This window comes from Mauremys reevesii, linkage group 2, assembly GCF_016161935.1.
Source record: "Mauremys reevesii isolate NIE-2019 linkage group 2, ASM1616193v1, whole genome shotgun sequence".
Lineage (NCBI taxonomy): Eukaryota > Metazoa > Chordata > Testudines > Geoemydidae > Mauremys > Mauremys reevesii.
Genome location: NC_052624.1, coordinates 48004439 through 48032198, shown reverse-complemented (window position 1 = coordinate 48032198; position 27760 = coordinate 48004439). Strand labels below are relative to the sequence as shown.

The 27760-nt window shown below is 42.7% G+C and overlaps 1 protein-coding gene and 1 long non-coding RNA gene across 6 annotated transcripts in view; one reads left to right on the top strand and one right to left on the bottom strand.

Moving 5' to 3' along the window:
- The window catches only part of DYNC1I1 (dynein cytoplasmic 1 intermediate chain 1), a 246183-nt gene that overhangs the window by 172137 nt on the left and 46286 nt on the right, over positions 1-27760 (bottom strand). For 3 of the 5 annotated variants that reach the window (XM_039522378.1, XM_039522381.1, XM_039522377.1), the window contains exons 5-6: positions 17271-17330; positions 10988-11103 (exon numbers count right to left, since the gene is read on the bottom strand). In XM_039522378.1, the coding sequence (XP_039378312.1) occupies positions 10988-11103; positions 17271-17330 (176 nt within the window). The remainder of the gene's footprint in view (positions 1-10987; positions 11104-17270; positions 17331-27760) is intronic. The other 2 variants (XM_039522379.1, XM_039522380.1) reach the window with 1 other exon arrangement.
- Positions 190-27601, top strand: LOC120397019. Its single transcript, XR_005593622.1, has 4 exons — positions 190-235; positions 1975-2065; positions 24162-24208; positions 27465-27601. It is a non-coding gene; the product is annotated as an uncharacterized LOC120397019 (long non-coding RNA).

Sequence of the window (27760 nt, the reverse complement as noted above, 5' to 3'; positions counted from 1 at the left end):
TAGAAAACCATTATGATTCACAGACACTTAACAGTCTACTATGTACTGAACTTCAAAGACAGCGTAAATATTGTATATGGTAGGAATGTAGAACTTAAAGAGGGAGATGGAATGGAATGATAAACTGTATTATACTGTTCAGCCACTAGGCGGCACTGTATGTGAAATACCTTATTTAAACAAACCTCAGCCATAACTGACAGAGCATTAAAGAATCTTATGAGGAACATGTCTGGTGAGTATAAACAAGCTCTGTAGCCAGTCCATATCTGGTACAAGTGTATAACCTCCCCTCTCCCCACAAAAAACACCTCATTGACCTATTCTATAATTGTGCTGCTGAGATCAATAATTAGGGATGGGCTGATGCTATATATTTTGGATGTCTATGTGGGTCCAGGGCAGGGGCGGCTCTAGACATTTCGCCGCCCCAAGCAGGGCGGCATGCAGCGGGAGGCTCTCTGCCTGTCGCCAGTCCCGCGGCTCCGGTGGACCTCCAGCAGGCGTGCCTGCGGAGGGTCCGCTGGTCCCGCGGCTCCACCGAAGCCACGCGGGACCAGCAGAGCCTCCGCAGGCACGCCTGCGGGAGGTCCACCAGAGCCACCTGCTGCCCTCCCAGCAACCGTCAGAGCGCCCCCCGCGGCATGCTGCCCCAAGCACGCGCTTGGCGTGCTGGGGTCTGGAGCCGCCCCTGGTCCAGGGTTTCTATTCTGACTTATTTCTACCTTTCCTATAACATATATACCTTAAACACAGTGTAAATAAAATGTGTGTATTCAAGAATACCAACTACTCCAGCAGTCCTCAAACAGGGGTCCGTGAGCCCTGTCAGGGGGTCTGCAGGGCTTGCTGAAATCCGGTGTTCCCCCCCCCCCCCCCCCCCGACATGGGGCTGAAGCAGGGAGTGGCACAGGGCTGAAGTCCCAATCCCACATTTACACACACACACACACACACACACACACACACACAGACACGGGCTAAAGCTGGGAGTGGGGGTGGGGGACTGAAACCCCAAGCTTCCCCCCAAGCTGAAGCCATGAGTAAAGGGTCTGGAACCCCAATGCAGGCAGAAACCTTGAGCTCATGGGCAGAGTTGAGAGGTTACAAGGGTGTTGCCCCCAAACTGCAGTGCTTTACCCAGAGTGGGACAGTCCTAGGGGCAGCTCCACCCCTCACCCTCTCCACTCCCCCAGCCCCCTCAGGCCCAGCCCTCTGGCCAGGTTGTAGGAGGAAAGCCAGAGCCAGGCAGTGTGGGGCAGCTGCTCCTCTGGTTGTTAGGACCATGGAGTGGGCAGCCATAGGATTCCCCCATCTGCTGCTAGTACCCGGGGTTGCGTCTGCTCCTCAGCTCCCAGCCCCCTCTGCTCACACAGCCAGTCAGAGCTGCCTAGATGGCTCTGGGGCTGGCGGAGTCCTCAGGAAGCAGCCGTCAGCACACAGCCCCAGACAGGTGAGTGGCCTGCTGAGGTGAATCAGGGAATGAAGGTGGCACTCCCTCTCTGGACCCTGCTGTACAGAGCTGGCTGAAGACACATGCTGGCCCTTGCCCTCCCCCTCCCAAATAGAAGTAAAACTATGTCTATGCCCAAGGGTTCCCACCCCTGGCCCAGAACCCTGAGTCTCCCCTGACCCCGCTGTGCCCTGGAGTTTTTATAGCATGTTGAGAGGGTCCTCAGAGAGAAAATGGTTGAGAACCCCATGAACTACTCAATATAACAATTGGCAGGATTTACCAAAATGAAGAACTGGCTGAGTTCATGTGATACACTGGTTATCGAAACTGTACAATAAAATCTTCCGATAAGTAAGAAAACATTATTCAATTAAAGAAACAGAAAAGCAAGTCATACTTCTATCCCTTTCCTCTGCTGTTCCTTTCAATTATTAGTTGTGGAGACATTGATCTCCATGGCACAGCTTTCAGCGAAAAGTGTAACACTCACTCACTGCTTCAGCTTAACTTTCCCACAGCCACGACAAACGGCACTGGAAGGGAAGAAGGTAGGAGATGAAGGAGGAGAAAAGATGGAACAATAACAATAATTCCAGAGGTACCTCAGAGGTAAGAAGGAGGATATTTGACTATCCGTGGTTATTTATCCTTCGATCTTGTTGGTCTACACCAATTTTTTGGCGGCATTGTTATTTATTACTGGTGTTACTGCTGTGTCTCAAGGCCCCATTGTGCTAGGCACAGCTCTATCACACAGTAAGAGATGGTTCCTACCTCAAAGAGATTACAAGCTAAACAGATAACTAAGGTTACGATTTTGTCATGGAGGTCACGAAAGTTACAGAATCCGTGACTTCCAAAGACCTCCATTCCTTCAGCCCTAGTAGTCCTGCTACCTCCTGCAGCAGCAGGAAGCTGTGAGGTACCCCTGTCGCCTGAGGCAGTGGGCCCTCAAGCTCCAAGTCGCCCTGGGCAGGGGTGGTACCCTGTAGCTCTCAGTGGCTGCAGGCAGGGGGGCTACCCCGCAGCTCCCAGATGCCACGGGCAGGAGGGATCCCCGGCAGCTCCCCACCACGGTGGCAGCAGAGGGGGACCCTGCAGCTCCCCGCTGCCACAGAGGGGTAGGGGGATCCTGGACGTCTGCATCCCCATGGGTGGTGGGCAACCTGGAGCTCCCAGCCACCCTGCAGCTGCCCAGCCCCTTCCCATTTTATCATGGATACTTTTAGTAAAAGTCAGGGACAGGTCATGGGCTTCCATTAAGTTTTTCTTTATTGCCCATGACCTGTCCCTGACTTTTACTAAAAGTATCCATGACAAAATCTTAGCCTTACCAATAAGACAGACAAAGGGTGGGAGGAGTAACAGAGGTGCAGGGATGTGGAGTGACTTGACCAAGGTCACACAGCAGATCCGTAGCTAAAGGCAGACATAGAACCCAGAACTCCCGACCCCTAGACTATAATGTGTAACTATATCTGATCCAGTAATTGTGTTAGTGTTTGGATACCATGATGTTTACCGGGCTATCTAGCAATCTAATCTAAAACTTTTTAACATGGATAGCTAGACGATAGCTGATAGATGGATTTAACCATCTACTTCCACAATAATTTAAATGAAGAATATGAAGGAAGGAACAAAAGTTATCAGCAATCCAGTCACTTCCAGTTTCACAGAGTCTGAGAGCCCCTGTCCTAATCTTGTCTAGAAGATTCACTAACAGGGAAAATTGTTTTTCTTAAATGGTGACCAGACAGTAAATGTGAAAAATCGGGACAGGGGTTGGGGGGTAATAGGAGCCTATATAAGAAAAAAACCCAAAAATTGGGACTGTCCCTTTAAAATCGGGACATCTGGTCACCCTAGGACGGGGGTACTTTCACCCATCTACTTCTGCCCTATGTCTTTTCTATTTGACAGATGATGGACCCTCCATTTTATGGATTTAACTTATTCTGGCATGGGTTTGCTATCGACTTTCAGGCTTATTTCAATGTATTATAGATACTAAGTACTAATTAGGCCATTGAGGATTACAAATGCCTACTTCTATAAAGCAATCTCTTCTTAGCCTTAATTTTTTTAATACAGACACGCTGGTCACCATTACACAACCAGTGTTTGCCAATGGCTACTAAATTGTGATATCTGAGGTGGAGAGGGTCAACTTCCTTTGGAGTCTTGAATAGGAATCATTCATAAGCATCAAGTTGGAATTGCTGGAAGGGCAAGCACTGGTAGACCTTGATCCTGGTAGACCAGCTGATCCTTGTTGTTTCCATCCGCAATAAGTTTAAAGCAGTATCCTAACTGTGAAGAGAATGTTGTCTGTAAAGCGATTTTCCCCTTTGGATAAGATAGGGTATAACTGGGATGAATTCATAGAATTTGTCTAAATGTTTTTTTAAAATGGTGACCACTGTGTGCAATTGCGATACATGTCAATACACAGAGTATTTAAATACTATCAATGGGATAAATATTTTACAATGAAGATACACAACATGAGAGAATAAACCCACAACCTTCCCCTACCTAGCAGCTGTCAATTCCTGAAATCCCTATTTCCTAAAGAAATGTTGATCCAAATCCATCTCAAAACTCTTAACTCAAATGTATTGACAAAAATAATACATATGCATGAGCAATTTCAGGCTATTGATGCTCTCTATACCCCCACCTCATCTCAATCCCTTTCTTATGTGAACAAAAAGATGTATAAGATGAAGATCTGAAATCTGCTAGGAGCAAGCCAGTCTGAAGTCAGACTGCTATTTCAATGGGCTTTGACATGCCAGTTGTTCCTGGGTTAAAATGGCCAGGATCTTTCCCAATGATGCAAGAAAAGAACTAAGATGAGGTTTTAGTTTTGCACCCAGGCTGGGACTATATTTGCATACAGGTGTTAGTGGGCCTGTCTTTAAATTCATGGATCACTGTGGGTTTCAAATGTCAGGATACACAAATGACTTGCGGCTAGTTAAAGGAGTCTGAGGTCAAGCTCATTAGCATCAGGGCTCTGGTTTTTGCCAATTGTCACCAGGTGTCCCAGGATCTCATTTGGTTTAATGTTTTGAACTGGAACTTCTGTCTAAAGGAGCAGATTGATCTCTGCAAGTGGCGGCTAAGCAAGATTACTCCCCCGAGGACAGACTGGTTTATTTCTTTGGTGGAGGAGGGGGTCAGCTTCCTGTGCAGCCCTGAACAGGGATCATCCATTAAGATCAGGTGGAAACTGCCAGGAAGGTGGGCATGGATTGACATTCCTTGATCATTCCTGTTTCCATCTGCAATAACTTTGAAGGAGTATCACAGTTATGTAGGGAATGTTCCCTATGCAACAGTCTGCCTTCAAGGAAGCCAAAGCCTCAAGATTAGATTAAAGCTGACATGCCTCTCTGTTCTGTCATGCCTCTCTGTTCTGTCAGATTAACCATACCATATATTGTACCTACCATTTACGTTGGAGGAGGAGATGGAGACAGGATGGACTGCGGCTGGCGTGGGTGCAGCTGTGAGGGATGCATGTTGTCCACCGTCCAGCCCTCCAGAGAATTACTAGGAAAGATACTATAGCCTAGGGCTGTATTATCTTTTTTGTTGAGGATAATGCCTTGTCGTTGGGGAGGTGGGCACCAGAGCTAGGGGGGATTATGGAGGCACAAGGCCTCCATGCAGAGAGCTCTGGTCTTCAACAGATCATCCCCGGTTCCTGCTAGCTTTGCAGACAGTCCTTGTAACCTTTTCTGAGGGAGTCAAGCCATTCACCATCCCTGCTGTTCTCCCACAATGGAATAAGCAGGAATGAACTCTGTGAAGAGATCCTTGCAGAGCTACCCTCCCCCAGACTTTCTACTGTGGGTTTTACTATGACAGTGGATGATCCAGGCCAATCGTCTGTCTATTAAACCAGCGCTCAGCAGGCAATTTCCTAAGATTTACTGATACTTCATAAATTCTCCAATCCGTCTATTGAAAACTGTTTAGAATCAAGAGAGCTCTCTGCTCAATATCATCGTAAGCCTACGAAAAACCTTCCTCCAGAAGTCCCCACTTTCACCACCTTCACACCCAGAGGATACTGCAGTGATAACTGATAAACACACAGGTAGACAATGCATGTAGCAGGCTAACATTTCCTTTTCTGTTTGCCAAATGAAGCAAGGTTTTATTGCTGAAACTATAACTTTCAGGGGAGTTTTACTCCCTCAGCCTCTTCCCTCCAAACCCAGAGATCCACACCCATCTCCTATGCTTAGTTTGCCATCCAAAGGAAATCATTACTTCAATGCCAAATGTGCCATTCTGTGCACCAAAACTGCCAGCCAACACTTTCCAAAGCCAGGTCATTGTCCTAACTCTTAACCACAGAAATATCTACTAACAGAACAACAACTTTTCTACATAAATACATGCTAAAAATTCATGACAGTTAATAACTTGCTATTCACTTAATACTGCCTTTGCTGTAGTGATGATAATTATCAATAGACTGACTGTCATTGGTAATCTAGTTTATGAAGGTGGCTTTAACAGAGGCAAAAATAAATTGTCCCTGAAACTCTGAGAATGTATTAGTCATAGTTTAACTCAGGGGATTAACAGCAAGTGTGGTTTACTGCAATTTTCTCTGTGCACATACATTTAGGGTATGATCACAAATCCTATTGGGTTATTGAAACAGCATTGACAACCTATTTTTTAATGTGGTCCAACCTTAAGGTAGTAGCTGATGGTCTCTTCTCTATAAACCAATGTTCCATGTAATTATATTCCCCTTTTCCATATCACATTTAGGAACATGGTTTCTGGGGCTTTATTCTTATTATTCTGCATGATAAGTTCTGATGAAGAATGTTTCTAGTTAAATAAAAGTCCTCACTGTAGAGCAGTGCTCTCAATCTTTTCTACATGTGTTTCAAAATAACTGCACCAAGCAACCATTTTTTCTGAAAAGGAGAATACATCATTACAGATCAAGTGTCAGTTTATCATTATACCACTAGAGGGTGCTGTTCATATGCTTTTAAAATATATTTTTATGAATAATTAAAAATAACTTGGAATATCTAGGGATGGGGATACAATCATGACATTCAATGTCTACAAAATCTTTTACTACAGTTTTTTTTAAGTCTCATCAAGTCTAGTACAGTCTGGTACAAAAATAATCTTTGTTGATTTGATTAAACAAAGGGGATTTGAATTTGGATGTTTTTGGCTGGGTGAAATAGCAACAGCATCTCATGCTGATACAAAGGGCAAAGTCTGCATTTGTGCTTGACTTTAGTCCCCAAAACTCTGGCATTTTTCCAGCAGTGTTTCAGCTGCCCTATAAAGTGCCTCGATGGCTTTGGGAGGAAGCTGTTCATCCCAGCTAGAAACAAAAGGTGCTGATTTAGGGTTGAAGAGTGGGGAAATATAGACGTTTATTGTAAAATGTGGACCTTTTATTGGCAGCATCTGAGATGCAGCAGTTTGATTCTGGTATGGTTTGATTTAGGGAGAAAAGACAAACAGATTTTTATACCCATTTGAATCAAATAAGCAATATAAAAACAGTCTGTTGCATAATTAGGACAAAATTAGTGACACCATCAGTGTTAATAATAATAATGCCCTATTCCTATAAGCATGACAGCAGAGCTGTTGTTATAAGCTTTGTTTCTCTTTAATTTATCTGCTCTATGTAGTGATTCTTTCCCAAATATGTTTTGCGTTTTCAACATTCATTCTTTATTTTCTTATTTTGACTCTTTCAGTAGTGTAATCTCCACCTTCTTTGTCTTTTGTTGATCAGCTCCATGTCCTTCAGACTCATTTGTTCCACCTTCCCCTAGCGTTTTTGTGGGTCTTGACATGTCTGTTACATACACTTTGTATCACAGACAAACAGTATGCCAAGTATCCACCATTTTTATGAGGAGTCTTAGCATATGAGGTGTTTTTCTTAAAGCCCTAGACCCTGAAATCATGTGACTATGCCAGAATCCCTGCTACCATTAAAAAAAAAGAGTACATTTTGAGCCCTCATAATTACAGAGAAAAGCTTTAAAACATGCCCCCTAAAGGATCAAAACCAGAAGTCAAAAATAACTCTTAAGGAATTATTTTTTAAAAATCTTATTATTTTTAGGCCAATCTCATGATTTTTGGGGCCTGACTCATGATTTTTTTAACTCCTGAAGTTGGCAATCCTGGACATGGGGTAGTCCCCTGATTCATTTTTAAAAAACATATTACTTTCAGTAACATTACTTTGGAAAATTACATCAGCTAGGAAATACAAAATACCCTACCCACCTGTGAGCCTCCACAGTAGGTTTGCCACTTTATTTGGTCCACTTCAAAACTGAATGCAATGGTTATTCCTTTCTCTTTCCTAAATAGCCCATATTAACATTAGGAATACATTACAATATCTAGATTGAGCCTAAAGCATCCTCAGTGTAACTCCACTGAAATCAAAAGAGTTGGATTCCTTGGCTGAGTTTGGCACAATCCTTATAATATAGGAATAGGTCATTCTGTTTATAGCAGGAGAATAATACCTTGTTTTTATACAAGAAGATATCAGGTGAATGTCAGAAAATCTCTTGTGCCAAAAGTTCAAATTTCTCTCCCCTATATAAGGAGCTTATTTTTCAGTAACAGTCTTCAGATCCAGGTACCTATTATAAGTAGCCTAACAAGCCTGAAAAATTGCACAAGCTTAATATCTCCCATGAGAGAGCAGATTCCACTAGCATGATAGAAAAGGAATAAATATAACTTGTAGAATTTACTTCTGGTTAAAAGAAAGAGAAAACAAAACACTAGAAAGGGCAGATACTTCTCCTGTCTGCACTATAGTGTTGATGGTGCTCCATTCACACACACACACACACACACACACGCATACACTCCCATCAAAAGCCTGGTCTACACTGGGGAGGGGGGTGTCGATGTAAGATACGCAACTTCAGCTGTGGGAATACCGTAGCTGAAGTCAAAGTATCTTATTCCGACTTACCTCCCATCCTCACGGCGCAGGATCGACGTCCACGGCTCCCCGTCGACTCCGCTACCGCCGCTCATTCCGGTGGAGTTCCGGAGTCGATGGGGAGTGCGTTCGGGGATCGATATATCGCGTCTAGATGAGAAGCGATATATTGATCCCCGATAAATCGATCACTACCCGCCGATACGGCAGGTAGTCTGGACGTACTCAAAGGTAGTGCAGACATGCAGACGCCTGCACCACTGGGAGCAGCTGCACTTTAGCAGGAGCTTCATCCCTGGCAGAGATCAGGCACTGTTGCCTTCTCCTTGTGTGCCACCAGGTGAGGGCAAGCTCTGAATTACTTCCGGGGATGCAGTCATTGGTGAAGGCTACTTTGGAATGTTACTTATGAGAATATGGATGACCCAGTGCAGTTTGTCCTAGTGGAACAATTTAAGTTTCTTTCTCCACTGCTTGCAATCTCTTCTCTAAGGAGCAGTCTCACCATCAAAAGCTCCCTGAGATAAAAGCTGGCATTACTCAGGCCTTAATCAAGCCTAAAATGCTTTTCATGGAAATGTAGGACGTGAAGGTAAGATATCTCTGAATACGTTTAAAGACCAAAATTCAAGTCCAATTATGACTTAACAAGGAGGAGGGAACCCTGTCTTTCTTAGACTCCAAACCCAGGATCTAAATTTTTTGAAGGCATCCATTTCTGGGAAGGAAAGAAAAGAAAGTGTGGACGCTTACTCTGACCTAAACAAAGCAAGAGAATTAGGTACTTGTGCTCAAAAGGTGGAAAGGATACATACACACATCCTCCGAAATAACAGAGTGGGTGAGAGAAATAATATGTTATTATTCCCCTCAAACAAAGAGAATTACCTGCTCTTAAAAGGAAAGGTAATCTGTTTTTAGGTAGGGAAGAATAATGTCATTATTTCTTTTAAAATCAGGAGATACTTTTTTAGTAGCAGAGTGCTCCCCCGCTTGGAGCGCTGGTTCCTGGAGCCGCCGCTGCCCATACTTCTGTGCTGCTGCTTGCGGCAGCTGCCTTCAGAGCTGAGCAGCTGGAGAGCAGCAGCTGGTGGCCTGTAGCCCTGCTCTAAAGGCAAAGTCACTACCAGCAGCAGCGCAGAAGTAAGGATGGCATGGTATTGCCACCCTTATTTCTGTGCTGCTGCCTTCAGAGGTGGGCACCCAGCCAACAGCCACCGCTCTCCGGCTGCCCAGCTCTGAAGTCAGTGCAGAAGTAAGGGTGGCAATACCATGACCCCCTAAAATAACCTTGTGACCCCCCCCCCGAAACTCCCTTTTGGGTCAGGACCCCCAATCTGAGAAATGCTGGTCTCCATGAAATCTGTATAGTAAAGGGTAAAACCGCACAAAAGAACAGATTTCACGGTCTGTGACACATTTTTCATCGCCGTGAATTTGGTAGGGCCCTACTTGTATGTTATTCTTATCCTAGTTGGGAGGGTCAACATTATTTTCTGTAGTGTAGCACCCAGTCATCCTTTGAACATTTCCTGTTCATTCATATGCCCTAATTATAACATGTGCCTCAGATATTGCTCTAATTCTTATGATGACATTTCCAGGGGTTTGCTTAGTGTATTATACTTTAGTTTTCCTCTACCTTTTCTGTACAGGGTGACAAATGACAAATACAATATTTAAGAAAAAGGTGCATATTGCACCAGGCTATTGTTTAACTGGTACACGATTAAATTTGAATCAATCTACATCAGCCATAGGCATAGTTTTGGGGGACCACAGGCAGCCTTATTCCTCCAGCCTGCAAGCCTTGGGCAGGCACAGAACTTGCCTCCCCACACGTGGCCCCGTTGGCCTGATTGGAGATGCCCTCCTCCCGCCAAATATAGAAGTCAAACTAAGCCTAGGACACCAGCACAGCACAATGAAGGCAAATATATGTATTAAGTAACCTAAGCTAATGGTCAGATCAGTACTAGAATAGCAAGTATTCATGTTATATCTTTACTGATGACAAAACTTAGCATAACAGCAACTCTATGTATACAGACATTAGGGTTGTCAGCAGGGATAGAACCCAGGACTGTCAACACCAAAAGTGAGAAGACCCCATTCCTTGAACAGCTGTAAGTTCTAATCTTGCTGGGACCATCATCACAATAGGCCATTATATGAGAATAACATTCAAATATTACCTCTTTGCAGAACCTTAGGAATTAATACACGTCCTTGAGAAAGCAAGAAAACAGCATGAAGCAATCTCTTAACTAGATACATAATGATTTCTTTGAAAATATGCCCTCATGATACCACAGTTAGAACACTCTTTGTTGTAGGGCTGCTGTACTTTAATTCCACCTGTATTTAAACTCATTATTATAATTACTCTCAATGACAACCCATTATCACACAAACAGGAAATGTGTGGTAAATAGAAACATTACCATTCTCCCTCATTTAAAAAAACCTCAAACAAACCAGCTTATATTATTTTTATCCATGCTACAAAATATTCTTGACAAATTTGGAAATAGGAACTATGTTACCTTCAGACTGATGTGTAGCAAGAGGTGTCTGTGTCTCCTTGGAGTAGGACACCACTTCCCGCGGTAAGAAATCAACCTGGGTAATCTTTGACACACCTAGCTTGTGCAGTCTGCGTCTAAGATTTAATGTGAGATCAGAAGGTTAGTCAAGTAAGTATCCAGCACTGTTACATTAAAATACCATAGTGAGCTTTCACAGCAGGATGACAAAGTTTTAGTGTCTGCTAAAATGAAAACAAATAAACTAAGTATGGGTAGTTTATTGGGAAGCATCTAATAAAACACACTGACTTTGCACTGAAGGAAATTAACCTGAGAACTACTAGCCAAAATAGAATTAAAGTTAATAAACTGTGTGCTACATATTTCTGGTTTTTTTGGGGTAGAGTTCATGTTGTGGGGAGGAGATGTAATAGGAAGGGCAAGAGATATTGTGTTCATAGGGCCTGTTCATGTAGGGCCTGATCTGTGCACACAGGATGGATGGATACCCTCTACACACCTATAGGTGCTGTGATCCACATAGTGATGGGGACAGGCTCGGAAAGGAGCCAACAGAACTGAAGGGGAAAGTGCATCTCTCCACCACCTATATGGAGCTGGGGAGAAACAGAATAAAGACTGATTATTGCCCTCCTGATGAGTATCCTTCTTAAAGGAGGGTTCCCAGAGAATTTGATGGCTATGGGAATCCTGCCAACATAGCTTTACTGGAGCTGTACTGCGAAAGGGTGGAGGGGTCACCAGGAATACAGAGCTGGCATAGAGGCATGAATTGTCTTGCTTTCCCTCTGTTTCCCTAACTATAAATAAACTGCATGGAAATACGCAAGAAAACCAAGCAGTATAGTTTCTGGCTATTGAAACAATAGAGACAGCTAGTCAAACAATGAAAATGTTTAGTCAAATGGAATATATTCAGTGACCGATGGGGTGCAAACAATGAAAATGTTTAGTCAAATGGAATATATTCAGTGACCGATGGGGTGAAAAACTGTCAAATTGTTTCCGGAATATTATTCAATTATCTGTGATTCATTTTTACTAGAGAAGTAATGAGCCTGCCTGATGCCAGTTTTCAAGGATGTGCCTCTGCTGATGTGAAGAAAAGCCATTCATTTTTTAAAACCACATGAAACCTAGAAACTTATGCTCCCTGAGATACCTTGTGGGGATCTGTAACACCTACCAAAAGTTTACTCTCATGCTGCTTATCTGTAACAACTTTAACTAAATGTGGTGAGGATTCAGACTTTAAAAATGAAAGTTAAATGTCATGTTCTCTTCCTTTTCCTACCATCACTGATTTCAAATCTACATTGTTTATATGATTAAATAGACTTCTCCTATGTAGTCACCTCCTATCTAGGCCTAGGAATTCTTTACTGAAATCCCAAAGATTTCTTCACTCATATAACTTCTTTACTGTGGTCTCAACTGAGTATTGGTGCCATACTAATTTATGCTTCTAAAATAGTAAGTCTGTGTGTTACCTTTATAGAATCCCATTCAATACTAAAGAAAATACTATATCAGTTCGCTCAATAACTCTTTGTGGGAGTGAAAGTCTGACTTGAGACTTGGTCAACGGCTTTGCAGACTGATAGCCTGCACATGAGTTAAAGTCCATTTTAGACAACTTCACTGAAAGAACATATTACATTTCTAATCTCAAATATGTTTAATTTAGGCATTGTTTACAGATCCATAGCTCACTAGTATCTCACACTGATAATCATCTGTTATATCAGATGGTCTTTTTTCATCTGAAAGAATAAAGATTGAGTGACCTAGACAAATTGGAGGATTGGGCCAAAAGAAATCTGATGAGGTTCAACAAGGACAAGTGCAGAGTTCTGCACTTAGGAAGGAAGAATCCCATGCACTGCTACAGGCTGGGAACCGACTGGCTAAGCAGCAGTTCTGCAGAAAAGGACATGGGGATTACAGTGGATGAGAAGCTGGATATGAGTCAGCAATGTGCCCTTGTTACCAAGAAGGCCAATGGCATATTGGGCTGTATTAGTAGGAGCATTGCCAGCAGATTGAGGGAAGTAACTATTCCCCTCTATGCGGCACTGGTGAGGCCACACCTGGAGTATTGGTCAGTTTTGGTCCCCTCACTACAGAAGGGATGTGGACAAATTGGAGAGAGTCCAGCGGAGGGCAACGAAAATGATTAGGGGCTGGGGCACATGACTTACAAGGAGAGGCTGAGGGAACTGGGGTTATTTAGTCTGTAGAAGAGAAGGAGGGGGAGATTTGATAGCAGCCTTCAATTATCTGAAGGGGGGGTTCCAAGGATGAAGGAGCTAGGCTGTTCTCAGTGGTGGTCGATGACAGAACAAGAAACAATGGTCTCAAGTTGCAGTGGGGGAGTCTAGGTTAGATATTAGGAAATACTGTTTCACTAGGAGGGTGGTGAAGCACTGGAATACCTAGGGAGGTGGTGGAATCTCCATCCTTACAGGCTTTTAAGGCTCGGTTTGTCAAAGCCCTGGCTGGGATGATTCAGTTGGTGTTGGTCCTGCTTTGAGCAGGGGATTTGACTAGATGACCTCCTGAGGTCTCTTCTAATCGTAATAGTCTATGATGCTATGGAAGTGTGTAGCCTCAGAGCACACCTTTTGGCTCCATGAATCAGCCAACAAAGGGTGCTTGTATAGCCAAAAACTGGTCTAGCCCTTGATCACAAATACATTATCTCCATTCAGGACCTGAGCTCCACAGCTATAAGCAAAAATGTCCTATTCCAGAACTCAAGCTTCCTGTAAGGCAGCACACACATCTGCCATCAACCATGTCACCTTTCCACTCACATGCATCTTTCCTTTTAGACGCTCTTAAGCCCTTTGAGTCTACAGCCTGCTGAGTGTTTTTGGATTTGCAGAATCTTTAAAGGATACATTTTCAAAGCTGTTCATGGGGTCTTAGTCATGGAATGTCACTAGGGACTGAGCAGCTAAATCTCTAGTTTTTTACATCAAAAAAATATCCCTATGTCTGTAGAAACCAGAAGAGATACAAGTCCACTACAGGCATTTTAGCCATATGAACAATTTGTATGCAATCTACAGAATTTATTGCGCATCATTCCTTTTTCAAATTTCTGTACCATCAGAGGAAGCCCTGTTTCTCCTAGTAAAATTGTCCTTCTGAAGAATGGCTGCTATTGAGAAATGGACAGAACTCATCATACATTGGAGAACATGTGCCTGTGGTACACCCAGCCTTGCTATGAATTCACTCTCCTGGTCATCCTTCATTCCTTTCTTTGCACTGACAGTGCATGCATGAGAGAAAGCACCTGGCTGTCATGGTGCTTATCCATATATGTGCCATATATGCCCCTGCTTCTTGCTTTTTCCTTCTAAAAGAAAGGAAACTTGGGTGACTTTGATTCGTGGGGATGCTCACCGTTCAACGCACATTGCTGGGAAGGGATGCCAGGATTTCTGTCAGGATTCTGTATGTGAATACACTTTGAAAATTCCATTTTTTGTATCATTCTCCAGGTAGTACTGTGGGAGTTGGCTACATCTGAAGCCACACTGCCCATCACAATTGGCCACTGAAAAGGAGGCGGACAAAAGCTGCCTAACAGTTCTGGGGTGGAAGAGTAACATTGATGAACCCTACCCAGCACTTCTGTCTGTAGTGCAGGGAAGTGGGAGGATGTCTGCTACACTACTGCTTTTCTGATATTTTTTTCTTCTTCTTCTCCCCCTATGAATAGGCCAGTGCCTGACTAGATTACTGCTCATAGCTTTGCCAAGCACCAAGCAAAGTGAAACTGGCATGGTCTTTATCATTTGCATTATGACCAACTGGATTCCGAATAGCAGCTGTGAAATTTACCAGAATCTTGTCAATTTCAATCTGCAGTCAATGTGAAAACTATGAGTAGCAGCATGAGCACTAGAAATATCTACCTGTAGACCAGAGGTGAACAAACTATGGCCCCTGGGCCACATCCGGCCTGCGGGACCATCCTGCCCGGCACTTGAGCTCCCAGCTGGGGAGGCTAGCCCCTGGCCCCTCCCCCTCTGCCTCCCCTTCCCCACAGCCATGCCGCCACGTGGGCAGCACTCTGGGTGGCAGGGTTGTGCGCTCCTGCCGAGTAGCGCGGCAGCATGTCTGGCTCCAGCTGAGCGGCGCGGTTGCCAGACATGCTGCTCTGAGCAGCATGGTAAGGGGGCCAGGGCTGGGGGGGTTGGATAAGGGGTGGATGTTCCAGGAGGGCAGTCAGGGGACAGGGAGCAGGAGGCGGCTGGATGGGGCAGAGGTTCTGGGGTGGGGGGTTTGGATAAGCATGGCAGTCCCAGAGGGGGGCCTGTCAGGGGGCAGGGGTGTGGATAGGGGCCAAGGGACAGGGAACAAGGGGGGTTGGATAGGCGTGGGGTTCCAGGGGGGCTGTCAAGGGGCAGGGGTGTGGATAGGGGTTAGAGCACTCAGGGGACTGGGAGCAGGGGGGTTGGATAGGGGGTGGGGTCCCGGGGGCGGTTAGGGGCAGGGATTCCCGGGCGGGCTCCAGGGACCAGGAGCGGGGTGGGTTGGATGGGTTGGGGGATCTGAGGGGGGCAGTCAGGGGGCGGGAAGTGGGAGGAGTCGGATAGGGGGCAGGGGCCAGGCTGTTTGGGGAGGCACAGCCTTCCTTACCTGGCCCTTCATACAGTTTTGCCCACCCCTGCTGTAGACTCACAAAGATAGTACTATGTAAGTTCTTATTTAGAAGATTAGCTTCTGAAACATCAGGGCTGGAAAATTTTGTTTAAACAAAAGCTTAAATTCTGCACAAATTGATTAATTTCCTCTCAAGAGGAAAAGTTTCCTTACCATCACTGCAAGTGGACTTTTCAAGTCTATATTTTGTGGCATATTTTTCCCTCTCATTTTATTCATTCATAACCTCAAACTTGTATTAACTCTCACAATATGAACAAAGAAAAACAATTTTCACACCTTGAGAAGCATTGGCAGGAAATGATTGGGTAGCTTAGCCTCTGATTCTTGTGCTACAGTATTTCCTGCACCAGCCAAACCATTTGTGATAGTTAACTTTGGTGATCACATGAATGATATCCAAATCAAGATAAAATGACTCATCACCAAGCCATATTTTCACTTTGAACTTCAGTTCCATCTCCAGTGTGTTGCTAACATTAGGGGAATCAGGCGATATTTGGAGTTTCATGTGTCATTGGGTAAAACTGATTTCCGCTGATTGGTCCATTATAAAAATACTTCATAATATGGATTTAACTATTGTACAACAATAGACACTTTTCATACTAAATAAATTTGACCCTTTAAAAAAATATATACCAGCCACCCAGTGATAGTGGTTAGTTTAAAAAAAAAAACAGGAGTACTTGTGGCACCTTAAAGACTAACAAATTTATTTAAGCATGAGCTTTCGTGAGCTACAGCTCACGTCTTCGGATGCATAGTTTCAGTTACTCAAAGCAGTTAACTTTTTCACAAGCACATGGCAAAAATACCCCAAGCTAGAAAAAGTATTAATTTCAGCCTAATTATAAGTAAACAAACATGAACTGACATAGACTCAATTAAAAAGCAAAATGACTCTGAGGCTGTGAAAGTGATAGTTTTATTTGCTAAGGGTACAAATATAATTGTTCATGTTATTAAGTCTTAAGGAAGGAGAAGGTGTGATTATTACTGTATAAGGGAAACAACTTTAACTTTAACTATGTAAAGATGGGGATAGCGGAGCATCCTGTGAGTAATTCAGTATGACAAGTCAGAATTAACAAATACTAACTTCGTCTGCTTGCATCCGAAGAAGTGGGTATTCACCCACGAAAGCTCATGCTGCAAAACATCTGTTAGTCTATAAGGTGCCACAGGATTCTTTGCTGCTTCTACAGAACCAGACTAACACGGCTACCCCTCTGATACTTAACTAGACATTGGTATAATTAACTGCATATATTACATTTTCAGTTAAAGCGCCACTATAACAACATTTCATCCATAATGAAATGGTAATGTTTGTTATTGTTCTCGGACAGCAGAAATTGCAGGTCATCTTTTTATAGGCTTTTTTATCCTGTTTCCTCATTAAAAAAAATTTCTCTGCCAAAGCTTAATATCACTGGTGAAACTAACAAAAGAAAACTTAAATTATGGTACTTTAGATTCACTAAAATAATAATAATAATAATAAATAAAACCCACACAAAAGCAGCTCAATCGGGAAGCATTTTCAACATAACTCTTGCAAAGAAATAATAAAATGAACAAAAGAGCTGATATATACCCAAGTTCAGAGTCAGACTGGAGCTGCAGCACTGAGGGGTCTGTGTCCCACTGCAGGGTCCTAAGGTAGTTATCAGCCGTGCAGCACAAAGGAAAAAAAGAGCATAGAGAATTAACTGAAAGGATGAAAAAAAGCTCATCTCATTAATTACATGCTGTATACAGTACATAAACAGGACACACCTCAAAGTACAACTGAGAGCCACAATTAATGTCAAACACGGTTTGATGCTAGACTACAAGAGCAGGTAATTTATTAAAATCACATAGAACTGGAGTACATTGTACTAGTAAACAAAGGAAAGAGACTTTCAGTCTGAGGCTTTTTTTTCAAAATTTACTTAATAAAAATGTGTAATTTGGATCTCTAAACAATTTACAGACACACTAGTTGTTCTCTGTGTACTCACAATAAGCTGTAAGATTTGCAGTAGGCATTTATCAGAGGATACAATGATAGGGTGTATGACATGATGTACTTGAACTCTCCCCGTGAAACCTCACTGAAGAATTTAGCCCTTAATATGTCTTCTGAAACTGACAATAAACCATTATATACAAGTTAAAGTCTTTTTTTGTGACGACCTGTATCACAAATTATAATGTTTAATATTTTGTGCGGCAAGGTAAACAAACAAGTATTTTTTTAACCATATAAGAATCTATCTTAGGGGGAGGGATAGCTCAGTGGTTTGAGCATTGGCCTGCTAAACCCAGGGTTGTGAGTTCAATCCTTAAGGAAGGCCACTTATGGATCTGGGGCAAAAATTGGTCCTGCTAGTGAAGGCAGGGGGCTGGATTCAATGACCTTTCAAGGTCCCTTCCAGTTCTAGGAGATTGGCATATCTCCAATTACTACCTTTTTTTTATCCTGACTTTTTTTAAAATTCAATATAATTACCTGCCACTGATTTTTCTTTCTGATGGAAGCTCTGTGCTATCAAAGAATAGATGAGTAATCCAGGAATGCAGCCTTAGCTAAAGGTTTTATAATATAGCAAAATGAAACTTTCCATCTGAGGAGGTCAGATCACTTTACAAGCCCTAGTAAGACTCTCTGCATTCTTGTGAAGTAGTATAATCCCCCAATTTATAAATGAAGGAATTGATATGCCAAGAAGTTCAGGCCGAAACTTTCAAAAATGGCCACTCATTCCAGGTGTCTTGATTTTTGGTTTCCCAATTGGAGACACCTCTTAAAAATGCTGGCCCATGTAAATTGCCAGTCTGTGGCAGAGGCAGGCAGAGAACCCAAGTCTTCCTAACTCTCTTTGCTGTGATTTAAGCATTAGGCCTGGCTCTTTAAACTGTTTCTGTACTCCTCCTAACGGAGAGTAACGCTAGTGTACTTAGGGTTAGTGTGACGCTGATCGACGGTATTGGCCTCCCGGATATCACCCCAGTGTGCACCAGTGACCTCTGGGACATCCTGAACTCAGATGCAGTGGTCAGGTAAACAGGAAAAGCCCGCGAACTTTTTGAATTTCCTGTTTGCCCAGTGTGGAGCTCGATCATCCAGTGGCGGCGGCGCCGCAGTCGAAAAAAAAAAAAAAAGAGCTCTCATGGGATGGATGTGATCGCTGTAAGTGGCAAAGGCAGGCAAAATCCGCCTATCAGCCGCTAGAGAGATGAAATGAAATTCAGAATTTTTTTAAATCTCAGAGAGACCATACAGCAGGCTCTCAGCAGCGCATGCAGCGTACAAGCGTAAAAAGAAAAAAAAATGGATCAAATGATGGACTGACTGACTGAAGACTGTCCTGCAGCTCCGCCGCAGTTGCATTCGATTCTGAGCTCATTGGCTGGCTGAGCTCAAAATCTAGTGTCAAACACAGTGTCCAGGGGTCAGGGGGCATCACCCACCCCCACCCCCCCCCCCCCACCCACCAAAACAAGTGCAGATAGACACGATGCTGCAGCCGTCAACACCAACATCCTTGCTCCCCCAGCCATGGCGCGATGGGGTACACATGGGGGCAATCCATCCTCTCACATCAGCATCAGCTGAATCAAAAAGAAAAAAATCCATCCTCATCATCAGCCTCAGCTGATGGTACAAAAGGACTGGTAACCGCCCTGTCATCAGCCTACTGGGGCCCTTTTTTTTTTTTTGGATGGGATGGTGCACATGGTGGGTAACCATCATCATCATCATAGGGGGGGGCTGGGCCATCCCCCCCCCTTCATGTAAAGTAAAAGAAAGATTCAGTTGGTGGCCCCTGAGTAGATGCTGGGCTTCTCTCTCTCACAGCTGGAGGCTGCCTTCCACTCATTTCTCTAAAACAGTCAGTGTCAAGGCTGGGGGAAGAAGAAAGGCTGGGGGAAGAATGGAATCAACAGATGGGGGTGAATGGCTCTGACACAGAGCAGCTGTGCTCTCTGGTTCTATGATACGGGTGTTCTCTAGCACACTTGCCTATATTAGGCACAGCACTTCTTCTTTTTAGAAAGGAGGGATTGACTCAGGAGTCATTCCCAATTTTTTTTTTGCCCTGGCTGATCGGCCAGGGGCACTTATGACAGCAGCTAGCTACAAAAACGATGGAGTGCAATATGGCTATAACTAATCTTAGCTTTTGCGCCCTGGCTGAACTAGCAGCAAATGGTACAAAAGGACTGGTAGCCATGATCATCCTCAGTTCCAATTTATGGAAGGGTTTGGATGTGCAATATGGCTAGTCAAAAGCAAAAGCATGCTCTGTGTGCGCTGCTGAATCGCTCTGTGAGGCATCTCTATACACACACATGAGAGTCACAAGCGTAAAACATCCAGGGAAAAGTCGCAAATGCTTGTCTGCCGTTGTTTTTTCCCAGAGGGGAAGGGTGACATTTTTACACCCACCCCCACCCCCATGATTTTTTTTTTTGCATCAGGGCACTGGGATCTCACCCCAGAGTTCCAAGGGGGGGGGGGGAGGAGAACTATGGGATAGCTAGGGGGGAATAGTTAGACTATGCATGGTCTTCATTAGCAGATGTTAAAACAAAGTGAAACAAGCCTCCTTCTCCTTCACAAAAACAACTAACTTATCTGATGTCACTACATCACGATGGCCCCTAAATTGGTGATCGCCCCACCTTTTTTGATCCAACCCTATTTATCTGAATCCAGATTTCAAAGCTGTACACAGAATATTCTTTTACCATGTTCACCCAGTACAAATCATATCATCCAATGCAGATTTATGCACATTACCTACCACAAAATGGCAACCTTTGCTAACATATAATCTGAAGAAACTGTCTCAATCCATATAAATGCTGCAACCTACTATACTTGATAAGCTCGTCACTCTGATGCCAATGTCAACTCACTCTCTGGGGAGGGGAGCAAGGACATGTCAGAGTACAGCACATGTCAAAATGAAAAACAATCAATCAATCTCATACCCATAAACATGTACAAACGATGAAAAATTATAACAAGAAGATATATAGATTTGGTATGATGCAAGGGCATTCGCTCCCATGAGCTGTAATAGGAGATGTGCAGCACAGAAAATGTTGTCCAGAGATTTTGTGATGTGTCTCAGAATTATTCTAGGAGACTTTTCTAGAGCAGGAGCCTATCTTGTCTGCCTAAGCTAGGATGTTGTAAAACAGGCAGAGAAGAATTGAGACATTAGTGAAGAGTAGAATTTGTCCCTGCAATGCAGGTAAAGATTTGAATGTCTGATGGTAGGAAAAAAACCTCAGTGCCTAAGGCACTACAGAGATTGCTAAACACAAGCCATCTGCGTGAAAATGACCCCAGAAATGCTGCCAAGGGCAGTAACACATAGTGTGATTTCATGAGTAAGTGCCAATTTTTAATGTTATGGCTACCTTGGGACCACTTATATTTGCACATCCATGTTTTCGAAACACTTAGGAAAAAGATATATGTAACTTGTTTGAGTCAGATATTCCCTCTTTTCTGCATCCACTTTCAGACCCATCAAATTTCCCAAGAGACAACCAATATTCCATTAGGGAGAATTCCATTACAGTGTGATTAAAATGAGAGCTTAGCAACAGAATGCTCAAGGGCTATAGACCATCTAGGTCTATTCAAATTAGCACCAGGTCAGAAGTAATTGTGAACTGTTACCATCTAATAGCCATTTGGTGTCTTGAAGGAAGTAAGTTCTGAGCTCTCCATCCACTAGGAGTTGGACAGGTGTCAAAATCACAAAAGACACCACTACAATTGATACTTATAGGTGCAATAGCTGAAAGACCCAACAAAATGATACCAGCTTTATAGTTATTACAATAGCATCCACAGGCCACAATCAGAGAGCAGGGTCTCATTCCTTACATACAGTACAAACATAGTGGAGACAATTTTTGCGGTAAACAATTTACACTCCAGGTTATGAACATGGAGACTCAACCGCCACCTCCCCCCCAATCCTCTTAAATGTCAAGTTCCTCAGACCTAGAACTATGTCACTTTATGTGTATGGGACATTATGGGATCCTGACCTTGATTTGACCTTGAGGCCTCTAGACACTAATATAAATGTTTAAAAACAACATTCCACCCTTCTGAGACCAAGCCAGCTTTAGCAGTTTTGGGTAGGTATGGAAAACAATTTTTCAACCTCCACTCAAAAATGTAACAGACCTCCATCCACTGCAATCCTACCACTGTGCACAGAACTGGCCACAAGGTTTGAGGGATGGTTAGTAAGATGATTCTTTGGGGCACTGCCAAACTTGAGTCTGCAGGAAGTGGGGCTTCAGGTCACTAATCTCCTGCTCCAGAACAAATAGAGCCTAAATTATTGGCGTAAAAATTGTGTGTAAAAATTGTCTGTGCATAGGGCAAAGACAGAACATTTCACAAGGGACAATATTCCAAATAAGCCAGGGTTCTAGAATTGTCCCTTGCTACTTCTTGCTACTTGGAGGAACCTCTGAGCATTCTCACGACTATTAGCACTAAGCCTGATCCTTCTTGGACATCTGTAGGGGAGACCATGAGTGTCCTAACAGCTCCATGAAAAATCAGGGGCAACCTTTTAAATCTAGGGCTTGACTTACTTTTCAGGGTTTTCTTCACAAAGAAAAGGACTAAATGCAAATTGAAATTAGCCTTGATACTTGTATATGCCAAAAATTGGGGGAAGGGGAAGGATGAAGTGCAGATTTTACAGGCTCAAAGACCAATTTTGTGTCTAGAAGTTTTGTTTGCAAGTCAGCATGGATGAATTGTTGGAGCAAGGCAGGGAGCTAACACTGCTTCTGCCACACTGGACCTATTCTGAGACATAACCCACTGAAGTCCAGTGAGAAACTTTCAAACGATTCTAACGGAGTTTGGATCAGATCCACAACATTTCCATTTTCAAGGCACTTTTCAGCAAGTTCACTCACAAAAAAACATTTAAATGGAAAAAATTAAGTCTCAATTCATATTTTCATTGTATTTACATTAAAAATAGCCAAGATGAGTGGAGTGCAATTGAAATCAGAACAAGGCCCACAACATATATTCTCCTTAAGAGTATTGAAAGTCAAACTATAAAATTGAGAGGTCATTTTTTGCAGAATTATTTTGATACTTATTTATTTGTATAGTAATATTTGGTTTCAGAATCATTGTACTCTTCTACAGTGTCCTTAGAGGATAGAGAAAGCGTGTGGCCAAGGACTGGTCACTTGATGCCATCATCCCACTTCAGCACAAACAATTGGGAAGTTAAGCAGTAACCTACCCATTTTAGCCCGGTGTATGAAACACCCCTGCAAGGGAACATTCTAGGGGATAAAAGTTATTGGGCTCAGTACAAGAGTAACTAGATGAAGTTCTATGTCCTGTGTTATACTGGAGATCTGACTAGATGATCTAATTGTCACTTCTGGCCTTAAAATCTACAAAAACAGATTGCCAGAACCCACTGTCTGAGAGATGGAGGAGAGTGGGTGAAGCGGAAGCTGGTATGGAAATATGGGGCTTCCTTGCAGATGCCCTTGCTTCCATCGGTCTCCTGAGATCCATTAGTTTTGAGCCTTGAACAGCTTGTTTCTTCTGTGGGTGAATCAAACACACACACAAAGCGAGAAATTTACAGGAAACTCCACAAATGAGGGCTCAATGAGTTACAGTTCGAGAGAGCCGCTCAGAACTGAGCCAGATCAGGCCACTCCCATCATTCAGAAAGTGCAGACGTTATTTTAGTCAGACTGCACTACATTGTTTCAAAGAAGTTTGTTACATAAGTCTCCCACATAGTGACAAACAATAGCCCCGCTATCAATCTTCCTGTGACATGTTTGCTGAGCAATTGCTGCCCTTGGCTGTTTGTAGGCTAAAAAACAGTGTAGCCATTATCAACTATGAATTGTTCTTCAGCTTTCCTTGAACAAGAAGCTGCATGTAAGGAATGAGGCTTTTTAGATCATGGCTGCAACTTAATAGGAAAGGTACAAGTGTGGGTACAAGTTGGGTTATGTCCAACTAAGCTGAAACATTTTCAAACTCTTCCATATATGAACTCAATTACTACTCTACAGGCATCATGTCTATCTGACATGAGTGAAATTCAGAACTGCGCACTTACGGTATGTCTACATTGAAATTAGATACCCTTGTCTTGCCCGTGCCAGCTGGCTCGGGCTAAGGGGCTGTTTAACTGCAGTGAAGACTGTCAGGCTTAGTCTGCAGCCAAAGCTGTGGGAGCTCCTCACCTCACAGGGTCCTAGAGCCCAGGCTCCAGCCTGAATATCTACACAGCAGTTAAACAGCCCTTAGCCCAAACCCCATGAGCCAAGTCAACTAGCATGGGCCAGCTGTGGTTTTTCATTGCAGTATAGACATACCCTGAGATGTTGACATTCCTTCATCAGTTAGTAGAAAAAAGACATCACTGATCCTTCAACTAGTCTCCATTCTCTCCCACACTAGAGTAACCTGCAAAAAGACTATGGGGAAGAAGAGAACAGGATCAGACGGTCAGTGTGGTCTAGTTGTCTATGATATTTTTCTGCTTCGTGACATTACTGGTAATCTGGCCCTGGCATTTGGCACTCCCTAATTCAGAGCAGGGATTTAGGAAGAGTAGTAGAGACAATTGCACAAGTCACGATGGGACGTGAGAGAGGTCTGAGCAAAGGAATACCCAATTTGTATTGCTATTACAAAAGAAAAGATGGACCCCATTGTGCTACCATGTATTATTGAATCACACCTCGAGAAGCTCTTATTCCAATCATATAATCTTAGTGGGTTTTATGTAGATTACATGATTATTTGATTTCTTTGTTATACTTTTTTATTACTCTGGTGATAAACTATTTGCTTTCCCAGATATTCCCAGGTCCAAATTTGAAATCTTTTTGAAAGCTCCACTAATGAAAATACAGTATTTAAACCCTGAAGGTCTGGTCCAAAGGCCACTGAATTCAGTGGCAATCTCTCAACTGACTTCAATGAGCTTTGTATCAGGCTTTGACAATAGTATAAGAGGAAAATCTCCAAAGTCAGTGATATTAAAGATTCTACTAAAGTTTAAATCCACAGGATAAAAGTGAAATGTATAGGCACCAAATATCACTGATACAATCAGATTCAAATATCAGGTCCAACCCTTAATCCTCTGTGCAACATGGTGGAAGCATTATTGCGGCTGTCCATTCCTGAAGCTAAAACCAAGTTGTTACTTCAATTGCTGATACTGCAGAATGTTTATTCTGCACAGCTTCTCTTCTTCTCCCAGGTCACTAGCCTGAAAACCTGTGCTTTCAGAGAGGCTGCACATTGAAACAATGGAACAGCTAGCCTTCCAAAGGGGCCTCTGGTAGGGCAGACAATCACACCACAGCACTGCAAATTGGGCCTTGGAGCAGGACAGGAGGAAAGCACACACTCTGGTCTGTCATTTCTTGTCATCAAGAGCTGCTTTGCTTTCCTAATAAATGGAAAAACTACTGACAGTGCAGTGACTCCAAAAGGAACAGCTGAACTGCAATATTCATATGTTTCATTAATGACACTCCCAGCAAAAGTAACATGTCCTGTCCTAAAATGGTCTCTCAAGAGTGGAAATATTATTACCACCTAATCCTAATTATATTATGGAGGAGCTGGTCATGATTCCACAGGTAAGGCTGCAATGAGTTTTTCCATAGATCTGAGGCATATTCCATAATGCTTCACCTGGAAGAGACAGGATATGGAGGAGGGCAGCATGTGTGACAGACTAAGCACTGAGGCACCTTGGCCCATTAGAGCAGAAAGTGGCTTTAAAATCAAAGGAAAAGTGGCTATCCTCATTTCTCTTGTCCCAACAGCTGGTGGCAGTGGGTAGACCCTGCAAAATGCCCGGCCAGACCTGTGAGGCACCTCTTCCCTTTTGTTTCTGGATGCCCATGCATTCCCAGTCCAGTCCTATTGGGATCATGGGCATACATATCTCATGCTTTCCCTCTGAGCTCCCTGTTGGCCTTTCTTAAGAGCCAACAGAGATTGGATTTGCCATGACAGTTACTTGCTGCAATACTTGGAGAGCCCATAGTTAGTGTTTTTCATTGTGAATGGAGCAGGCAAAAAGATCAATCAATAAGAAAAACATTGCACGGTACACCAGTTTCTGCTTCTGCTGTGAAGCAGAGCTGGTCCCATATCACAAAATTCAGATTCGGGTCAAAATTTCCACAAGGCTCAGATCAATAAGTACTTTAAAATATGGTGTATCTGCAATTTAAGGAATACATTAAAAAACAGATGACATCAAAATCATCTATTTAAAAAATAATTTATGTAAGAATAAGCTTACTGTGAACGGTATTTTAAAAGACACCAGGAATACAGACTACTTTTAAAGTATGTGATTGAAAATAATTTTCATTATGAAGGTAAACATTGCTGCCTATCTTCTTCTCCTTTGACTTATTGCACACTCAGTAATACCATTTACTATGTGGTTAGCTCTTATTTAGATTTGAAAGCTCTCCAGATTGTAATTAAAAAGATGAATTTATAGTTGAGCCAATTGTTGATTTAGCTACAGAAATTATCATTGATGGAGTTCTGGAGGTGTAAAAATAGGGTTTTTTTTGTACGTGCCATAATTTCTCTAAAGCTTCTATTTTAAATTTCTTATTGATCAACACTATAATAGAAAGGTGTTATGGAGAAATGGTATTCCAGACGCTTGATACATATTTTTTCTTATTGCAGTTCATTCTGTTAACTGCGGTGTACTATCATTTGGGGATTTTTATAACTTTGGGGGTTTTGGCAATGATCCTTTTTCATTTACTTTCACAATTTAAAAAGGTAATACGTCTATTCAAAACAACTAATCTATGAAGGAACAGAAGAGCAAAAGCTGTTGTTCAGAAATGGAAAAGAACAGTTTGCCTCAATGCCTGCTCTGCCTTTAAATCATCACGTTCACACCATATGCGGTCTGTTTTGGAGCCAGTCTTATCTATGGGAAAATGCCTTCCTTGTGCTACTTGTTCTGAAGCAGAAAAACTCCAACAAGCTGATTATCAGTATTTTGGGAGGTTCTGTTTTACTAAACAAGCGGTTTACTTACGATATTAGTTCAAACAGCATGCTCATACATCACTAAGAGTGTTCGTACATAGAGTATGTGTGACAGTGCGATAAAACGCCATGATGTATTAAGCGAACAGGGGATTTGGCAAGGGTGTTGGAGCACAGTCGTGCACTTTGGATTATAATTACACTTCCAAACAGATGGACGCCCTTACTTCCAATCTCAACCAATAAAAAGAGTGACAGGGGCCTCCCTGAGAGAGAAGCACTATCTCTTGGCAACCTGGCAGCCTTTAGCAATAGTAATGGCTCTGAACAAAGGAGAGTGTCTGTGCTAAAAAATATATATGTTTTTTAAAGGGACTATTTACAAAGAAGATGGAGGTTTATATATTTCTGCATCCTGGTTAAATCATAGATAAACTGTGGGGCTACATTTAAACAGGCTTTGATGCCCATTTGAATTCAGACTAGAACTAAAACCATTTTAAACATGGTTTAAAGAAAGAAGATAGATATAGTGGGCTAAATTCCTTGCCGATTTATGTCCCACGGAGTCCTATTAATGTAAGTCAGCAATTAAATTGACCCAATCTGTTTAATTATATCACATTCTATATATGTCATTCTAACATTGATCTAATTTATATCCTATTGCTATCCAAAATTCTGGTCTTGATATTTATGTTAATTTGTCAGCAGGGTTACTGTCAACAGCATGCTGTATCTGCTAGCATGGAAGGTCAAACAGTTAGAAGCTTTTGCTGAGCCCACAAATGTACAAAGACCTACGGTAAGTGTCACAAACTGTAGACTGTCATTTTGAAACTGGATTAATAAAAGCATGTGCATGAAGGAGACAGGATTACATTATACTGATCTGTGAAGAAGACATTGGTTTGTTTGCTCCTGTAGCACAGGAATCTGTAATGTTGCTTGAACACTTTCCCTTCAGATATGTATCAACTCTTCAATCTTATTTTTATGTTTAAACCCCA